Raw genomic sequence first — 20,095 nt, 5'->3', positions numbered from 1 at the left:
TCTGTTGTGCTCGTGAATGCAATCGAAGTTTTGTTCGTGCGATCGAAAAAGTTTCAGGAGGGGTGTGCTACGTTTAGAACTTCCAAATCGGCTTGACTTTGCGTGTTTGTGTTTCAGTTTACTTTACTATTTACACTTTATATTTGCTCTTGTATCTTGACTATAAGATGGATTTCTTTGTCTTCGAAAAGAGTTTCAGAAAGGAGACCACTAGTGGATGGATACCTCCTGTATACTTAGGCCTTAGATGTATTGACCCTGAGGGATTGGGAATTAAGTAAATCCACATATCATTTTGTGTTGTTATTTAATTCCACTGTTAATTTTCTGTGATAGAAAGATGATTTATTTCAAATGTAGATATAGAAGACATTACAAAAGTTAGTGTCATACATCTAAGATTCGAATGATACTACTGGTGGCAAAGGGGCAACTGATCTAGGAGTCTGGAGAAACAAAGAACACATTACGTGTTTCGATCGAGTACTAGAGATCCAAACACTATAAGAATAGATGTCCGGAGAAGAAAAATAGAGAAAAAGTCCAAACTAGAGGTTGCAATTCTAGTAAATACAGCTATTAACGAAAATACCCCTAATTTAGATTTTTCTTGGATCAACTTTAGAAATTTACGTGCTAGTTCAAATTTAAATAATTCAGTTAATAATAATTTAAAAAACTCATTTAATAATAATTTAAAATTTTTCATTAATAATAATATAAAAAATTCAAGTAATAATTAATTTGATAAATTCAAATCTAAATAAGTTACAAAATTTAAAATTAAATTTAATTATTAATAATAATTTTAAAAAGTCAAATAATTCAGATAATTTGAAAGTAAATTTAATTAATAAAAATAATAACCTGAAAAATTCAAACTTAGATATTACACAATATCAATAATTCAATTAATATATCTAAATTAAATAATAATTTAATTAAATCAAATTTAAAAAATTCAATCACTAATAATTTAACTAATTCTGATACTAAGTCTAATCTAAATATAAATCAAATTAATAAAAAAAATCCTTATCTCATTCAATTAGGATAACAATAATTTAAAATTTTTAAATTAAATTAATCTAAAATTAATTAATAATTTAACTAATTAAGATAAAATTAATGTAAATAATTATCAAATTAAATCTAACGATTCAAATTTAATTAATTTAAATAATTTGAATTTAAATAAAAATAATCTTAATTTAGTTAAGATAATTTCAGATTTAAAATCAAAGTTAAAATTTTCAAATGTTAATAAGATAAAAGTTAATCTTACCAAGTCAAAGATTATCTTAACAAAATAAATCCTAAAACTCAATAATTAAAATTTTAAAATTAAATCTAAAATTGTTATAATTAAATACTAAAATTTAAAAATAAAATTTAATAAAAATAAATTAATAATTCAAACAAATATAATTTAAATGAGTAAAGAAATTAAAATCCATAAACCTAATTATAATAAAATACTTATAATTTTAAAATTAATTGATAAAATATTATGAAATTGAACGAACGAGATTCACCCCCCTTCTTGCACGTGACAGCCCTACAGTGTGTTGATTATTGACTGATTTACAAAAACACATAAATTATTTGTTCACAACTCAAAAAATGGCACACAACTCTTTGAAAACTAATGGCCTCAACTACATCACAAATCCACGTAAATGTTCTCACTAGAAAATTCAGAATCTGAAACATCTTGTAGCCTGTAAAATTAAACCAAATGTTTCTTCTTATCGTCGGAATCACACTGTGTGGCCACCTTGAATAACGTCGATATCTAATTTCTTCAATCTCACTACAGATTCGACATGCGCCCTTAGTGTGTGTATTTCTCCCAATCTGCAAGCGATATTAAAGAAACAAACTGAAGGAATTGTTATGAAAGTAAATGTTGTAGAAGTCATGATCCTTCCTAGTATCAGCATCTGTTGCAGAGTTTGGCTTGAACTTGGATTTAAAAGTTTCAGTACAATTCAGAAATCAACATGTTGAGAGTCATTAATCTGTTTGTTACCTTGCTATTTCGGCACGCCTCTTTGCCTGTTCAGCGATCAAAGACGGTCGTCGTTGTCCATTGTTCATGATATCAGGAGATAGAAGACCTTGCAAGGATTGCTGGGAGATCAACCATTGAGCCTCTCTATCTTCCTTTCCAAAGCTCTTTCTACTTGTAAAAGCAGTCTGTAATAGGCAATGACATAACTTATCGACTCTTGCTATCAGTCTCTAGAGTTTACAACAAGAATTTGGCTACAAAATTTAGCTGATCGAGCTTGTTACCTTTCTGTCAAATAGCAGATTCCATGCTTCTCCACTGAGAGTGTATCGAACGGTGAACTTGATTATATCGAGAGGAAAGTAGAAAACTAAACTGTAAATCCATATCACACCAGCCCAGCCCCAGCCTATGCCACTTATGGATGCAAAACTTATATGTGCATAAACTGCAATCAAGGTGGCAACCTGCACACAGTGTAAAACTTACGGATATATATCTTGATCAAACCTTTCAGTCAAGCTGAATACTAAAAGATCGAAAGAAGTAAAAGTATGATGAATTAGTGACTGAATTCTAGGGAACTCACCAATTGAGCTACAACAAATGCACACATCAGAAGAGTTCCTGGTCTCTCCAAAAATGACCAACCCTGACTGCGTGTGACGAATATAAGAGCTTGACTAATGATGCTAACTTGCAGATATATAGCAGAAGACACTTCTTCGGTGTTCCCGCGTAGAGATCGAACTTTGAAATGAGTCTGTTATTGAATAAGAAACCCATGGGAAAGGAGGGGGTTGAAGTTGAACTGAAGCTAAGCTTGCAAACTAATGACAGTAAGAAACAATTATAATACCTCAAAGAAGCTAGTCTTGATGATAGCCCAATAGAAAAGAACAGTAACTAATGCTAGGTATGTCCCTATAACAATGCCTGTAGTAAATATCTCTTGTAGCTTCCAGCTATCAGGGTGCTTTGATGGCTTCACACGATCCTTTGATATCGTCATGATGGTCCCTGAAAAGAAAAGAGCATACCATTTGGGGAAAAAAGTTGCATTGGTGATGTTTAAGCTCAGAAAAATAATTAACTCTTTACCATCATTCAGAATGGCTATGATCAAAACCATGAAAGGAGGGAAATCATATTCCCATATCAAAGCAAGTAAAACGAATCCAAGCTGCGAAAGCCTCAAAGTATGTAGGATTAGGATTTGAGCACACACATGAATTCCTTCATATCGACATGAGTTTGCTTACCACTATACGAATTGTTATGGAGACAGCATAAATCTGCAATGTTTAGACATAAAGGCTATGAAGGTATATGTGGAGTATAGTAAAGGAAACAAACAAAAAAACATTGCTAAAGAAATTGATTGGAGGATCAGTTATTAAAGCTTCTTAACTGTATAGTTCTTCATTCTCTGGAAGATGGATCTACTGGTCAAGACAGCACTTATAATGACACTCAATCCAGGCTCTGTGAGGACGATATCAGCGGCGCTCCTTGCAGCATCTGTAGAATCTGATACTGCTATTCCTATGTCTGCTTTCTTCAGAGCAGGTGCATCATTTACGCCATCTCCTGTCATTCCACACACATGCTTCTTTTCTTGGAGAATCTTCACAATCTCATACTTATGTTCTGAAATAAGACAATGAATGTGCATTAGAACTTTCTTACAGGACCCAAATTTTTATTTTTAATTGTTTGAAAGAATTGCATTGCAGTTTCTGGTGCATTATATTGGTAGAAATGTGGTTCATGAGATTTCAATAGCATTACAAATCTTGTTTCAATTGGACAGGACAGCATCGAAAAATACCTGGAAAAACTCCAGCAAAACCATCTGCTTTTTCAATGAGTTCATCGACAGGAAGAGCATCATTTTCATCCTTATTACGACCAAACAATGACGAAGAAGGGTACATGTTGGTTCCCATTCCTAGGCGTCGGCCGGTTTCTTTAGCAATGGCTAGTTGATCACCTGCAGGGAGATACATCTATCTGTCTTTAAGCACTTCAGAATAACAGCATCAAATCAGTGCACACTGAATATTGTTAGGCATCATTGGAGAAGTAACAAGTGAAAACTTCAAATAAAGCAGCTTTAATTCAATCAAATGCCAGACATACCAGTAATCATCTTCAAGCAAACACCAAGGTTTAGAGCTCTCCGAATGGTCTCGGCACTGTCATGCCTAGGAGGATCAAACAATGGCAATAAGCCACAGAAGAACCATGGATCACCTTGACTCTCTTTTGTCTTCTCAGGAACAGCCTGGAATTTTGTATGCAACAAATCAAATTTACCAAGTAGAAACTTTTTTTTTAGTTAGTAAATTGTGTGCCAGTTTTACCTGGAAAGCTACTCCAAGAGAGCGAAGACCCCTTTCAGCAAACTTGTCGATGATTGCATGAACTTTTCCGACTATTTTCTCTTTATTGTGACATAGATTTAGAATCTAAAGGCCAAAAGAAGTTCAGTTTTGGAAGAAATTGACAGACAAGGAAATCAAAAGTTTTGAGCATGTATGATGAAGGCACCTGCTCTGGAGCTCCTTTGCTAGCTCGATACCAATTTCCATCGAGATCGATGTATGTGATAGCAGTCCTTTTATCCACAGGGTTGAAAGGGAAAAAATGCACTTCAGTTATGTTTGAGCGTGCCTATTTTCAAAATGGTTTTTGTTATTCTCCTTGCTTAAACTTTCAGGGGAACCATAATGCTACTTGAAGGATTTCTGATTTCAGATGAAAATTGCTTGCTTACCTCTTTAGGATCAGCGAGCATATTAATGATGGCGGTATCGATAGCATCCTGGTTCTCAAGCCTTGAGGCTCTTGCTGCAAGCAGTACAACCATGTCCTTGTTCATGTCCTCACTGAAAACCTATTGGATAAGAATTGGCAGTCAATAGCTACTCTTTGTTCATAACCAAGAGCAGTTTTCTACCTCAATGAGATTCTGGTCGACAGTTAGTCGGTTTAGTGTAAGTGTGCCAGTTTTGTCACTGCAAAGAACATCCATTCCTGCTAGTTCTTCAATTGCAGTCATCCTCTTAGTGATTGCACCCTGTAAATCGACATTTTGGCGTGAGATAGTTTTTCAGATACTACAGCTTAAGCTCCAAGCATGTACCTGCTGAGAAAGTCGATGAGACCCAATTGCAAGTGTTACTGATAGCACCGTTGGCATGGCTATTGGAATCCCCCCAATCAAAAGAACAAGAAGGTTATTGATTCCATTCCGGTACGAGCGGTGTTGGATCGGAAACATCACTATGATTTCAAGAATTATTCCAACTGCTATCGAGCATATACAGAAATTCCCAATTGAAGTAAGAACCTGAAAAATTCAGTTGGCCAACAGTGAACATGACTAGCTTAAAGAAGAGGCATGTGATCCTCTTTAATGGTGTTTTACCTTCTGAAAGTGCCCAACTACTTCGGTGGAGTCTACCAAAAGGGCTGCTTTTCCAAAGAAAGAGTGAATGCCGGTCGCGATTACGACAGCCTCAATCTCTCCTTGCTTACAGATTGAGCCAGAGAATACTAGATCACCTCTCATCTTTGTGACAGGTAAAGATTCACCAGTAAGAGCTGACTGCATCACCAGAACAAAGTAGTCCTCACATTTCCATGGATCTAAAGAGCATAATGAAAGCAAAGGTGAAGTTATAAAAGGATCTGCCTGATCAACTTTCAGAGGATCTCCCTCGAGCAAACGAGCATCCGCAGGGATGATGTCGCCAAGCTTAATGCTGATGATGTCTCCTGGCACAAGAATAGCAGCATCCTTCTCTTGCCACTGAGCATCTCGGAGCACCTATTGGTAACAATCAGAATTGACTAATGCTTTGTAGTAATCTGACAGTTTTAGCTTGATGTTTTTGTTGGTGGTGTTTTCTGTGTTACAAAGCAAACTCAACAAGCATTCAGAACCTACCTTACACTTTGGAGCCAGACGAGCCATGAGCGCGGCGGCAGCATTTCCGGCATTGTTTTCCTCGATGAAACTGATCGTCGAATTTATGATCAGAAGGCAGATGATCCCTGCAAAGTCTTGCCAATCCGGACCCTGGCCCTATAACCAGATGATCTTCTACTTGAGTAAGGAAGAGGGAATACAAAATTAAAGAAAAATGAAATGATCTGAGGTAACTCACTCCACCATTAGCCAGCACAATTGCCATCACTGCTGCAGCTTCCATGACCCAAGACAAGGGGTTCCACATGAAACTAAGGAACTTCAAAAACTTGTTTTCCTGAATTCAAATGAACCACTAAATATCATGCGTGATCTCAAATCGACAGTAGCGAGAACAAATGACAACACTGAACAAGCTTTATCGAACTTACAGATTTCTCCTCTAACTTGTTTAGTCCAAAAAGCTGCAGTCTTGCTTCTGCGTCTGCTGAAGAAAGCCCAGCTCCAGATGTTCTTAATTGTTCAAAAACATCCTCCAAGGGCATGCGTTCCTGTAATCGAAACTTAAGCAAGCCTAAGAGATATCTTTGGCTGTGATGCAATTTAGAAAATGGTTACCAGATCGATCGAGTCGCGTCTAAAGTTTCCGGGATCAAGCAATGGCTTATCAAGCTCATCCATTTCTGAAGTGATGTTCTCTTCCCGCTAAATTCTGCAAAAGAGCACATCTTTGAAGCACAAGTATATAAGAACACTGAATTCTCGTAAAATTAATCAATGGGAATGAAAATCACAGACAAAAATTCAAGAAGACCGAGGATTTTGAAAGTGAATCCTCTGGAGCTTGAGATTTCTGCCGAGGGAAGGTGAACAGAGTGAGTTCTTAAGCCGGAGGCTGGTGGTGCAGGTGGATTGGGTCGGCGGTTGACCGGAGGGTGGCCCTTCTCGCCACTCCCTCCAACGGCTCTTCAAATCACTTCGACAGTCAAACCTACCCTTCGGCATGCAAGCAGTATCAGTCGAGCCATGCAATTTCTTCATGTGTTCTCATCTGGATCGTCTCGCCATGAATGGTTCTTATGTGAAGCATCATTGATTAGTGATTTGACTTTTTTTTTCCTTTAATTCTATAACAATATTTTTTTATTGAAGTCAATTGTAAATCCACGTAGAAGCAATGATCAATCTTCATGAACCCAACAACCGTTGACCTCTTGATGCTCCCAGGCGCGAACGACATCAGCAATCGCCGAAGCCCAAAACTGCCTGGCGCCGACTCCTGGTGCTCCATTCTCTTCCAGACGATGAACGGCGCCTTAAAGTTCCTTTTCCAATACTCACCCTCTAGGATCTGTCGTCCCTGTTCCTCATTTCAACCACCGATGAAAGCAGCATTGTTTCCCTTGTCGCCCTGAGCGCCGCCTCCCGGAGCAACGCTCGCTCACCCTCTGTCGCCACCCACAGCAAGCGATGACCGGTGTTGGGCCGTTGAACTCTGCTTCCGGCCGCCGCCGCTCACCACTCAACCTCCGTTTATTCTGAGTGGCGAGTGCCCGTTTGGGGGTATTTTTCAGATTGGCCCCTTTAATGTATAAATTACACATGAGCCCCTTATATAAAAAGGTAAAAATACTAATAAAAATGTTCAGTGGACCCTCACTTAAGTGAGATAATGCAAGAGAAATTGTTTAAATTGCTTGAAGTATTAACCCAGCTTGACAACTTGATTTAATTAGTTTAATTAGTTTTTCTCATAAATTTATAAATATTATCATTAATTATAAAGATATTATATTATCAAGCCACTAGTTTTAATTGTCAATTATAAAAAACTATAAATACCATCATTATTTTCTTATTTTGTTTAGTCTACATCCATCAAGCAAAATTTAAGTGCACTTAGCTTATTTTTATGCATATTTCTTAAACCTAGCTATCATTTGAATAACAACTTCAATTTCATAAGAACTAAACAAGCAATCCAAATAAGTTTGTGGAATCTTCTTCATGGTGCGTATTCAATCCATGGAGCTTCTTTTCTTGTTCAGCTACACTGTTCCCTTTCATGTGGACTTGTTAGTTGCAGACTTGCAGTTCAGTTCTAAATGTCAGCAGCAAGTCTAATAATGATGAACATGTAAAATGTCCAATAATAATAATAATAAGCTACTCTTGGGGAAAGCTTTCAAATGCAATTAAAGTGCAATGCAATGTTCATGACTCCACAGACAGACCACAGAGTCGAAGCTAACAGCAATAAATTTAAGACAGTTTTAACTGTTGGAAAAGGATCAATAGTCGCGCCTTGGCCTTGGTTCAGCCACCGTAACCCGTATAGATCTTCCATCCAGGTCCTGCACAAAATGGGGCATAAGTCTTAATCTGATAGAGGAAACAAGAATCCTATGCCTTAACTATTGAGGGTTAGATTCATGGATGTAGTACAATCAGCTATTGTGTATGAATACTTCGATAATAGGATTAGATTTCCTATGATCTTACTCTTCACTCTGCCTCAGAAACCTTATAAATTCTGTTTCAGTTTTGTCCAACTAAACAAGAAGCTAACAGATGATCAATCTGTTAAGGATGCTAATTATTGAGATGTTGGAGACTGCTCTATATGATGTGCGATTTTTTCAAGAAAAGAAAAGGACAATGTGCGTTTGCATTAGTTGTGTATAAAACAAAGAACAAATCCTAAAAGATATTACGGAGCAGTTGCTTACAGTGCCGTTAAGTGATGTTATAGCATTGCCAACCTCCTCAGCAGAGCTATAGGTGACAAAGCCGAAGCCTCTCGATCTGCCGCTTTCCCTATCATAAATGACCCTGGCCTCTAAAACCTTCCCTTGCTCGCTGAAAAGAGTTTCAAGAGCCGAATCGTCAACACCCCATGAAAGATTGCCTACATATACTCTGTTTGCAGCTCCAGGGTTTGTTCTAGCTCGGAATCCTTTAGATGGGAATTCATCTCTCGTCGGAGGAGGCCCTGAGTTGACCCTCAATGATCTCCCTTCAAATGTCTGTTGATCATAGAAATTGCAACCATTACTCAACTTTATCTAGTCAGCTCTTGCAAGAAGGCAAAAGCAAAGTCAACTTAAATGTGGGGTGAAAAGAACAAAAGAACCATTAACTGGACAACATAAAATAGAGAAGTTAAAAAAAGTGACATATATGCACTACTTTTTAGAGAATCAAGGTTAACAAACACAAAGGCAATGAACTAATTGTCTCACGAACATAACTTAAGTTGGAATATCAATATCTAAGTAAGCAGGAGGAGAAAAACAATTTTACACATTCACCATCCACAATAGGACCAAGGGCAAGTTTTCGACAAGCTAAACAGTGAAAGACCAAGTTATCCATTATATCACTGACAAGCTAAACTAATGAATAGAAATTTACTCTATGCTACAAACTTAAACTGTGAAAATGCCAGTGCAAAAACATCATTAACAGACTACTATCCCCTAATAAAACAATGACAATGAGAACAGATTATTATTTAGGTACTCCTCTGAATTCTAGAATCAGCTAAAGTTTATGCCAGTTGCTTCTTAGATTGTTTCGATACATGGTAGATATTCTTTATCACATCATGTCCGTTTAATTTAGGTACTCATAACTGCCACATTACCGAATTAAGTAGAAGTAAGGAATTCTCATATCTGCCAATAGCTCTGATTTAAGTAAGAAATTCTCATATGGTGGTTGCATCAACTACTCTCAGTTACAAACTTGAGGAAGAAAGTTGCTCAGTTGCACCTTCTCTAGAAATAACATTAACAATGTAAACATAGCACCAATTGTACTTCAAACATCACATCTGAGATCTCGATTTTAAAATTTTAAATACTTGGACCTTTCCATTGATGCCATAATGAAGTGTACCAAATTCACTTACATAACCATTAAACTGCTGAGCAGCTATTTCAACCTCCTCGATGGTAGACATGGTCACGAACCCAAACCCTCTGCTCTTTCCGGTTATCTTGTCATATATGACCTGTAAATGACCAGTAACAATTTGCAAACTATTAAATCTGATAAATGGCCATAAGAACACCATCAGAAACTCTATGTAAAGTTTTGAAACAAGAATGACGCAGGTAGCAGTTTAAGGATTTGTGACTTTTACCACGTGAGACATTTCCATGAGTTTTAACTCAAACCCTAGCAAGTTGAGCCGGTCAAAGTAAAGTCTAGAGCATACCTCAACCATCTCAACATTTCCGACTCTCTGAAAGAGACCAGCGAGCTGGGAACTGTCGACGTCGAAGGGAAGGTTCCCGACAAAGAGCTTCAAGTCCGGCGAGAACCCCGCCTCTCCACCCGACATCTCGACATCCTCTTCCTGATCCAAGCCCGACGACACTGCCACCTTGGGGACGATCCCCAAGCCCAAGGTCGGCGCCCTTCGCAGGAAAGGGAGCAAGGTATAAGAGCGAAAAGAGGCGAAATTGATGCGGGCGACAGATTTGGGTGGGGAAAAGGAAAGGGAGGAGATAGCGAGAGACGAGGTCTGAGGTTTGGCGGAGGATACGGAGTGGAGTCGGGAGGAGAGGGAAGGGATGAGGGAGGAGGAGGCCGCCATGGATTGGGGTTTTGGTGTTGATAAGGCGGAGAGTGAGAGCGAGAAGGAGACGAGAGAGTGGAAAAGAAGGTTGGTCTATTTACGGTTTTATTTAATAGATATTTTGGGGGTAAAATTGCCAAATCACACATATTAAAACTAGGCTTTTTTCTCACTCATTTGGGCCGGGCCGGGAGCCCACATCGAATTCAATTGAGACAGAAGCTGTGAACGGATGCTAAGAAGATCCAAAAAACAGAAAAAATTTTATCAGAGGGAGGTTTCTGACCTGTGGGTTATGGGCCCACCACGCTTCCGCTGCGCCACTCTGATCGTTTGAATAAAATGTCTTTCTTAATAGTTTAAATGCTTATATTTCACGACAATGTTTTGTTCATTTCCATTTTTCCACATGAATCAATTAATTAATTAAAATCTATCCCGTTTGATAAAATTCAACTTCTAGCATTTTAAAAAATACACCATATTTAAATATTAATTTTTTTATCTATGACGTCATTTTCACTAGCGTGGTTGAGTTAAGTGGACATATTGACTTGAATGTGTGTAGGGAGGTTGCACGTCTAACTATTTGAGTTAGATTCTGACTAGGTTGATCGTATTAGTAAGGATAGAATGGGGTCAATTTGAATACAAAGCAAGCCCATGAATTGGTTTGATTAGTTTGGATGCTTAAAGGGATAATCTTCATGAATTAATCAGGTTGACCGAAGAAGGCTTATCGTATAGATTTAATGGGGTAGATTCGTGTTATGGGTCGGTATGACTTAGTCCGGATGGTCAATATCCAACCCGAGTAGTCAACACATCGGACAGAAGACTAAACTCAGAGCCGACTAGCTTGGTCCCATGCCCCAACTTGGCTTTGTGCTCACGCTCCTAACCCGCGAAAGGTTGTAGGGCCTCGTCTACCCGGCTCGACATCTGGATATGTTCGGGATCCAATACCTGACTCAGCATCCAGCTCAATTCGGGATTCCACACCCGACCTCTCTTAAAGCTTAGCTCTGGTTCGATATTTGGCTTCGAGCTCCAAGTCCAAGCCACTCCACCGAGTCTCTTCCTGATCGTATCATACTCTGTCTCGACCTCGAGGCTCGTCCTAATTGACCTCAGCTCGGGCTCTCTCTCTACCACCCACGCTTCCCCTTTCTCCTTATCTCGATGGAAGATCTCTTCTAACAAACTCTCCACTGAACGAATATTTTCCTTAATTAAGAAAGACAATTCTCTTATTTTTCTCTTTCATAATTCTATATATATAACTCCTATGCACCCACGGAAAGAGATACGCGCACAACACCCCACGACTATTCTCTCCATATTCTTGCATTATCTTTCTCGATTAAAGAGCTGACTTAAGTATCAGAGCGGTTGTTAGGGCACCCCCACCGGCTTCCCGTTCTCGTTCTCTTATTCTTTCTTGCAGTTCGGAGCTTGGTGGCAGATCAGAGTTCATTATCCTCGTCCTTCGCTGTTCGTGGGTACCACCTTGACCGTCAACCTACCAACAAGGTGCCCGACGATTTGTCCGAAAGGTGATCTTAACAGAAACAGTTCACATGATTTATCAATAAAGTAATCTATGCTATTAGGTCTAATGAGTTAGAAGAAGAGATCAAATGGTCATACATATTGAGCCAATGAATTTAAATTGACTAGTTAGATTAATTGCATGAAACATATTAGTCCAGGATCGTGACCATTCTAGCTAGTTAGACTAGGTACTATTATCTAACTCGGGTCCATCAACTCCTGAATCAAATATCTCTTAATTGGACCAATCAGCCACAAAATTGAAGATAGCTGACAAGGTGAGTGTATTTATAAGAGTTTTTTAAAAAAATATTTAAAGTAATGGGATATAATAAATAATTCAGGGAGCAATTGACATCGGATCCGTGGCGCAATGGTAGCGCGTCTGACTCCAGATCAGAAGGTTGCGTGTTCGATTCACGTCGGGTTCAATCCTTAAATTACGGATCATTTATTTTTTACTGGGCACTCGGGCCATTACGCAGGCCTAGCTGTTTTGTTCTTAAATATAAATTATATAAAAAATTTTAACTTAATTACTAATGCATTACAAATATTTATAGTGTTTTTTTTACATTACATTTTGTAACATTTAAATACTTTTAATAATAAACAATAGGCCAGATTCATTTATTGAAACCAAGAATGTTATATTTTAATTTATTATTCACGTTGATGAGAAGAAAATGACGATTCCGGTGAGCCGGCTCACTCAACTCGTCATCCAAACTTCAAAACCAAACCCGTCCGAGTCGAGTCGACTCGACTCGACTCAGACCAAACGTAACCCTGCGGCTGTGCAATTTAAAACGTCCGAATTGCCATCTTCTTGACTCGCCCGTCTCGCGTAAACCCTAACCCTAATCTTGTTCCTCATCTCCGGTCGATCTGTCCGCCATGGGGAAGACGCGAGCCAAGAAGATTCGTTCTAACAATCGCAACAACAAGAGGCGTAAGCTTCGGCTAAAGCCAACGAATCAGCGGCAGCAGCGGGCTTTGCTCCCCGGTAACAGCGTTGAGCACCAGGAGGACCCCATTCTGTTTGGCGGCGGCCAAGAAGACTCTCCTGTTCCAGTTTCTTCCCCTGATCAGATCCAGCCCCTTCTGGAGTCGTACAACAAGGACCAGCTCATCGGCTTCCTCGTCGACGCTGTCGCTGCCGATGCGTCCTTCCTCGCGCACATCAACGCCTTGGCGGATCGCGTCATCTGTCATCGCAAGGTCTTCGTGCATGGTCTCAGTTGGGATTCCACTCGCGAGACCCTGCTGCAGGTCTTCGAGCCCTACGGCGATATTGAGGACTGCAACGTGGTTATGGATAAGGTCACTGGGCGCACCAAGGGCTACGGATTTGTTATATTCCGCACTCGCGCCAGCGCGGTCAAGGCTCTCAAGGAGCCCGAGAAGAAGATCAAAAACCGCATGACCCATTGCCAGCTCGCATCCATCGGACCCCCTGTTGCTTCTTGTTCCGTCGGTGACAGCTTTGGACGGAAGGTGTACATCAGCAATGTTCACACCGAAGCCACGCGTGATAGTCTCAGGGCGTTCTTCTCCCAGTTCGGGGAGATTGAGGGGGGTCCTTTTGGTTTTGATATTAATACGGGTAAATCAAGGGGTTTCGCTATCTTCGTCTATAAGACCCAGGAAGGGGCGAGAAAAGCACTTGAGGAGCCGTACAAAATGTTCGAGGGCCACCAGCTGAACTGCCGACTGGCTTTCGAGCAAGGGCAGAAGGAAAAGGCACCAGCTTTGGCTGCCAATCCCGCAGTTTTGGCTTCCAATCCCACAGTTCTAGCTTCAACCCCGACAGTTGCAGCTCCCTCTCTGGCTGCGACTCCGCCGTCTGTATTGGCTGCTGTGGCAGCTGCACAGAACATAGCCCTGTACAACCAGAACCCAGCAGCTTACCTTGCTTTGCTTGGACAGAACCCTCTATTAGCAGCAGTTGCACCTAATCCAGCAGTTGCTACTGCAGCTCTGAACCCCACAGCTGGATTCCTCGCATCACAGGGTCAACAGGGAGCAATGGGAATTGGAAGTGGAACTCTTGCATTTCCAGGCGCTTATGGTTCTCAGGCACTGGCAGGTCTGCAAGGATTACAGTCATATCAAGGCGCCCTTTACGGGCAGTCATCATCCATGAGGCCTAGCGGGTCTTTTGGAAGATTTCCTTGATGCTTATGGTAAGAAATCAACCTTTTACATAAGATTTTTAGGTTGACTTTGGCCATTGTTGTTAACCAATAATGTCTACTTACCTACTTTACTTTAAAATATAGATAATCGAGAAAATAGTAATTTAAAATATAGATAATTGAGAAAATAGTAATTCTCATTATATACTTTACTTTCAAACTAATATGTTTCCTATGAGGGAAGGAAACAAAGGAAGATAGAAAAAATTTCCCAGTGACACTTTCCCTCTGTTTCCTTTGGCAGAAAAAGGGGATGGATGGAAAAGACTAGGGAACTCTTTGCCTACTTTATTTTTTCTTTCTATATTGCTTCTGCCTGATTTGGGCACAAAACTCAATATAGCATGCAATTAACAATTAATTCAAATTTGATCTTAACAAGTTCAAAAGATAATTCTTTTTTCAAATCTCTTTTTTATTAATATATATTTGCGTGTTTTTAGCAAATAAAGTTTTGAAAATTTTAAGCTTCCCTTTTTGTTTCTTTCCCTTAAAGGAGACAGTCTGACAAAAAAATATTTTACAATGCCTAAGCTGATTGCTACTTTTGTAGGAAACAAGGCCTAACAATTTTGGCAACCTATATTAGTTCCTTCTTGGCATAGAAGTTGCTGGTCACATGGGAGATTTATCCCTCTACTAAAATATATGCTTGACATTCGTGTATATGATTGACATGCTTGGGGAGGCTAGCATTTTAGGATCAAACCAACTATAGTTCCATTTTATCTCTATATTAAATGATGCCTAGATAGGGGAAGTTGTTATGTGATCCTCAATAGCATAAGAGCCTTGATGAAAAGTTAAATGGCCTTAATTCTAGGAATCTCATTTCGATTGAAGTGTGATTACTCAATTTCTCCATGTTTCAAGCATTGGGAGGTAGTTGTGAAGATTTTGTGATATTCTAAGAATGCTCTAGGATTTTTTTTAAAAAAATTTGTGATTATGTACATTTTTAGGTTACAAGGTATATTGATGTCATTGGGCAAGCTGTCTGATGGATTAATGGATGTTTAAATCTGGTTATTGTATTCTCTTAAGGCAATTCAATATCTTGGAAGAGCAAGGAATAAGTAATTGCAGCTAGGTCAAGTGTAGAGTAAGAATTCAAAGCATGGCTTTGGCTATATGTGAGCTTATTTGATTTAAACACTTAGATAATTGAGTTGGGTAATGCTCCTATATAGTTGATGAAGTTGTGATAATCAGGTTGCTGTTCGTGTTGCTTCCAACATAGTATTTGATTTTTACCTTGGAAACTATGACCTCATTCATTTGTTTTAATGATTACTTAGTAGACCTACTAACATAATACATGCAAGGCCCTAGAATACAGCCCATTTGAGGGGTTAGGATGTAAATGCAAATAATTAGGATAATAAAAAGCTGTGAATACACAAATCATAGGAATGTATGTGCAAAAAGACAATGATAATGTATATATCATAGGTAGGGGGTGTATCTAATTATTTTAATATTAAAATGTAAAATTATAATTTATTCAAAATTTTTAATTAAATTCTAATTGTTTGTTGTGTTATCTTTGTTTTACATAAAACCAAATTATAGGTTGTGTAATTGCTTTGCAATGCAATTTTGAGATATAAGTTGCCAAACACTGAATTATTTTCACACAATGCGCTTCGGCCAAAAAGTATTTGTAAATGCACTTTTGAAAGTCAAGTGCAGTGCCAAACCAAGCCTGAGTATGTCTTCCCTTTTTTCTCTCTATTTGATCCCCAATTTATCTCTTAACTTTAGGGATAGGAGAGGGGGGATTGGGAGGGAGTGAGAGAATATTCATGTAGGGATAAATTGGTTTTGCATAAGGTATCTGGTCAGCTGGTATTATGTTGGAGATATATATGGATTTAGTTGTTCTCTTTTCAATTGCATAATAATGTTCTGTGATAATATCACTTGAATATTAGCTAGTAATAACCTATTTCATCCATATACAAACTATAGCATACACTAATTATTATATGATATTCATTGGAATTAAGAAACATTTGTGAGATTCATGTACTTTGGCATGAAAAATAGTTGTACAATGAGCTTTATAGTGATTTTGAGAATGTTTCATATGCAAATTCCTGAGATGATTATATTTTTGGTGGATTTGGTTCAAACTACTGCTTCAAACAATCATTTGCAGGTTGTTAGGGTGATGAAAATTTTCCCCCTTGTATCTCATCTTTATCAAAACACTAATACTTGTTGTGAGTATTGAATATTAACACATCTTTTAGTTAAAGTTCCTGAGATGATCATATTCTTCAGTGGATTTGGTCAAACCACTTCTTCAAACAATATGCAGGTTGTTGGGATGATTCTTTTTTTGTTTATATCCAATCTTTATCAACACATTAATAACCTGTCAGTATTGAGAATTAACACATCTTTTAGTTTGTCTATGTTTTGAGTGATATAGATCCTGTTAATCCTGTTTACTTGAAAAGAATTAGTAATATAAGCAATAATAGGGTAAGTGACTTGTTCTTCAGAGAGGTTGATCTAATTTTTTCTCATGCTGGTCTGTGGTCTGTCCATTCTCATATTTTAATTCGATTTTGATGATGAGCAATTGATGCGATGGACCTTGGTGGATGAGCATATGCTGTAGTGATTATGTTTCTCTAATGATAAAAGATCCTATAGTAGATACTTGTTTTTGGCTCTGAATGAAAGAATTTATGTCCAAATGTTTTCGAACAATTTTAGGTAACTTGATATTCCAGGTCACAATTTCTTCTCTTCAAGTTGACACAGATATAATTTGTACAATGTTGGGTGGTTGATATGTATTATGCATAGTCTACACTGATATTTGATTTTTTTTTTTTTTAATTTCTGCTTCTTTTTGCATGTTTTTGTTTTGACTTGTCCTTATTTGAATTGCTTTTTTAGTTGGTTGTCAGCTATTTATTCTTTTAAGTTCTTTTGATTCTCTTCTTCCTTCATGTTTTGTAATTTGACCTATCATCATTTGAATTACATTTTTACTTGATCATCAAGTATTTATTCTTTTTAAGTTCTTTTGATGCTATTCTTCCTTCATGTTTTGTAATTTGACCTATTTCATTTGAATTGCTTTTTTACTTGATCATTAGGTATTCATTCTTTTTAAGTTCTTTTGATGCTCTTCTTCCTTCATGTTTTGTAATTTGACCTGTCGTTATTTGAATTACTTTTTACTTGGTTGTCAGGTATTTTTTCTTTTTAAAGTTATTTTGATTCTGGAGAGAGCATATACTAGCAACTAAGCTAAAATTTTCCTGCACATACAATATCCACAGTTCAACAAAGTTTGCAGATACCTGACAACCAAATGTTGAAATTTATTTTGTTAATCGTCCTGAGACCTTATATTTGCAGATGCAAGAAGAAATGTTGACCTGAAGGAGGTTGTTCTGAAAAGACTTATGTTGGTTCCTAAATGGCCAGGTCTTCCATTGAAACTTTTATGCTTTGTGTCTCAAGTTCTACCTGTTCTAAATTGTAACTTTCATGAAACTTTTGATGATTTCCTCATTTTCAATGTCGTCTATTTTGTTAAATTTACAAATACTTTATCTTAAGCATTTGATACATTTCTATATCTGTGAATATATTTATATGACTTTCTTTTTTTTTCTTTTCCTTTTATTGTGATATAGAATGTTTTATTTTTAATATTCTTAGATGACTGGCTTGATACTTATTGTGAATGATTTTGTTCTTCCTACTACCCCTGATTTTGCCTATTAATTTCTTTTTAAAACTTCTTTATTCTATTCTTCTAAGTTATGTAAATATTAAGATGTGGTTTCCACTCTCCACGGTTTATATTTTATTTATCATATTAGTAATTTTTGCTTTTTTAGTTTTTAATAATTTTGCTATTCACCACATGGTTTGGAACATTTGTTACAACAAAATTAGTTTACCATGTAGCCATTGCTGAAAACCAACTAGTGTTGGTGAAATCACACTCCTGGGCATGTGGCAATGAATCATCTAATGTGTCATTACATTTGAGTTATAAATGTCCTTGAGTATATGCGTCTATGCATGGCAAACCTTTTCTTTCATGATTTGTGGGATAGAAAAATAGTTTCCCTATTTGAAGGTTCCTTTGCAATCACTTGCAGCTTTATGCTCTATCTTGTTCTTTATGACTTAAGCTGATGTAGACAATGAATTCCCATAACACCTAGGCTAGATTATAAGTTTGACTCCTTCGTGGTGTTGATATTTAACCACGATGTTTTGATAATCAAACGCTGTAAATTAGACGTTTGTATTTGTTTCTGCTATAAGTGTGCAATTTTGGTATTACTAAATTAAGAGAACAAGAAGCTTGGTCGATGAATTTAATGGATCGAGATCACGTTTCAACGTTGAGGATTACCATTGAGCATGTTGTTAGACCTGAAGACACTTTAATTGACTCTACCTAGGTAGGAAATGCTGCGAGTGTTAATTAATAGACGATCTAGGTTTTAGGTAGCACTTACTAGATGCCTAGCCTCCGAGATGAAAGTAAACCTATGGGTCAATTAAAGAGAGATTCTAAGAGCCTGACCCTATTTAGATGTTGGTTGACTAAGATTTTTTTTTGTGATTAAGCAGGATTGACAGTTACTTGAAAGTTAAATTTCTTTAGGTAGGCAAATCTACAAAAAAAAAAAAAAAAAAATAGGTCAGCCTAAAGATTAGTTGACTAGAGAGAATTGGTAGGTCGACCTAAGGATGGTAGTCTAAGCAGTCAACTTATAAATTGTAAGATCAATCTAGCCTTTTTGATAGTTAACTCGAGGTGACTGAACTAAGAGTTTTGTTAGGTCTGCCTAAGATATAAATGTTGGTTCCAATAGTCAGTCGAAAATCTAGAGATATGTCAACCTAAGGCTTCTGTTAGATCGACCTAAGGTGGCTAAATATTACCATTTAGGACACAGTTTAAAAGTAAATTTGATGGTTCTTTTGAACTCACAAAAATATTTCTAACTAATATTCTTTTATCATTGTTGAAGTGCTAAAAGATTATCATTAAGGAGCTCTAAAGTAAAAGTCAAATTTCATCCTTAGTTTGAATCATTTGGTAACATCTCTTATACCTAGTACACATAATTGAGTTTTCTATTTTGAAAGGAAAAACTATATCGACATTTGAAATCATAGCTGATAGATGTGATTTTTCAAAACCTTTGAAGAAAACTATGTAGTTTTTGACATGAAGGTTATCCTCCAACTGGTGTTGGAAGCTTAATTCAATTTTGAGATGTGAACAACCACACGGAATGATGAAGCTATAATATCTGGAGTGGTAAAAGTTGTCAATTATATTCTACTTCCATCCATCGAATGTTGTTGAAAAACAGTTTGAATCTTGTTCTTTTGGGGAGTCACATAAAGGATAGAGTTAATTGATTTTTTTCTTGCTCAACTTTGACCCTCATTTGCTGAAACAATTAGGCATGCTTGAGTTAATCATACCTTCATAAAAAAAAAACTGCATTTTGTTGAAGTAGGTCCAAACGCTTAGAGATATGGTTCCGTCTCTACTGATACTCTTCCCTCCATCATCTGTCCTTTGAAAATTCAACGGCAAATTGTTGTCTAACATAACTTTTAGTAGTTTTTATAGATCTTTCATAACTAAACTATATTGTCATCTTATGCAAACTACTACTTTGTTGCCAATTGTTGTTGTTTGATTAATTGACACTAAAGTTGCTCATTGCCAGCTTGCCACCCTTGTCGACTATATATTAACTCTATAAACTACAAAGCACAATCAAACTCATGAAAGTAAGGTT

The 20,095-nt window shown here is 37.3% G+C and overlaps 3 protein-coding genes and 1 non-coding gene across 4 annotated transcripts; 2 read left to right on the top strand and 2 right to left on the bottom strand.

The window, feature by feature from the left end:
- Window positions 1-1,653: 1,653 nt before the first annotated feature.
- LOC141835671 (ATPase 10, plasma membrane-type-like) lies at window positions 1,654-6,663 on the bottom strand. The gene is made up of 21 exons (XM_074723041.1): window positions 6,570-6,663; window positions 6,383-6,502; window positions 6,190-6,288; window positions 5,970-6,107; window positions 5,715-5,849; window positions 5,448-5,627; window positions 5,163-5,369; window positions 4,977-5,096; window positions 4,794-4,913; window positions 4,568-4,690; window positions 4,381-4,485; window positions 4,157-4,301; window positions 3,846-4,007; window positions 3,426-3,664; window positions 3,277-3,309; window positions 3,116-3,197; window positions 2,874-3,034; window positions 2,604-2,777; window positions 2,299-2,481; window positions 2,033-2,199; window positions 1,654-1,857 (listed from the first exon to the last, which is right to left on the bottom strand). The coding sequence occupies exons 1-21, from the start codon at window positions 6,630-6,632 to the stop codon at window positions 1,761-1,763; spliced, it is 2,853 nt and encodes a 950-aa protein (XP_074579142.1). The 5' UTR covers window positions 6,633-6,663; the 3' UTR covers window positions 1,654-1,760.
- Window positions 6,664-8,104: 1,441 nt separating this feature from the next.
- On the bottom strand, window positions 8,105-10,600 carry LOC141835674 (29 kDa ribonucleoprotein A, chloroplastic-like). Its single transcript, XM_074723043.1, has 4 exons — window positions 10,174-10,600; window positions 9,865-9,966; window positions 8,681-8,977; window positions 8,105-8,305 (listed from the first exon to the last, which is right to left on the bottom strand). The coding sequence occupies exons 1-4, from the start codon at window positions 10,552-10,554 to the stop codon at window positions 8,243-8,245; spliced, it is 843 nt and encodes a 280-aa protein (XP_074579144.1). The 5' UTR covers window positions 10,555-10,600; the 3' UTR covers window positions 8,105-8,242.
- A 1,849-nt stretch (window positions 10,601-12,449) lies between these two features.
- Window positions 12,450-12,521, top strand: TRNAW-CCA (transfer RNA tryptophan (anticodon CCA)). Its single transcript has one exon. It is a non-coding gene; the product is annotated as a tRNA-Trp (tRNA).
- Window positions 12,522-12,929: 408 nt separating this feature from the next.
- Window positions 12,930-18,343, top strand: LOC141835672 (UBP1-associated protein 2A-like). The gene is made up of 2 exons (XM_074723042.1): window positions 12,930-14,276; window positions 17,670-18,343. Exon 1 carries the CDS (start codon window positions 12,988-12,990, stop codon window positions 14,266-14,268), a length of 1,281 nt encoding a protein of 426 aa, XP_074579143.1. The 5' UTR covers window positions 12,930-12,987; the 3' UTR covers window positions 14,269-14,276; window positions 17,670-18,343.
- The last annotated feature ends 1,752 nt before the right edge of the window (window positions 18,344-20,095 follow it).

Source organism: Curcuma longa, chromosome 10, assembly GCF_044706935.1.
Source record: "Curcuma longa cultivar G26 ecotype Majalengka, Jawa Barat chromosome 10, ITB_CL_G26_1.1, whole genome shotgun sequence".
Lineage (NCBI taxonomy): Eukaryota > Viridiplantae > Streptophyta > Magnoliopsida > Zingiberales > Zingiberaceae > Curcuma > Curcuma longa.
The sequence above is the reverse complement of the archived record's forward strand: the minus strand, read 5'-3'. Positions and strand labels throughout refer to the sequence as shown.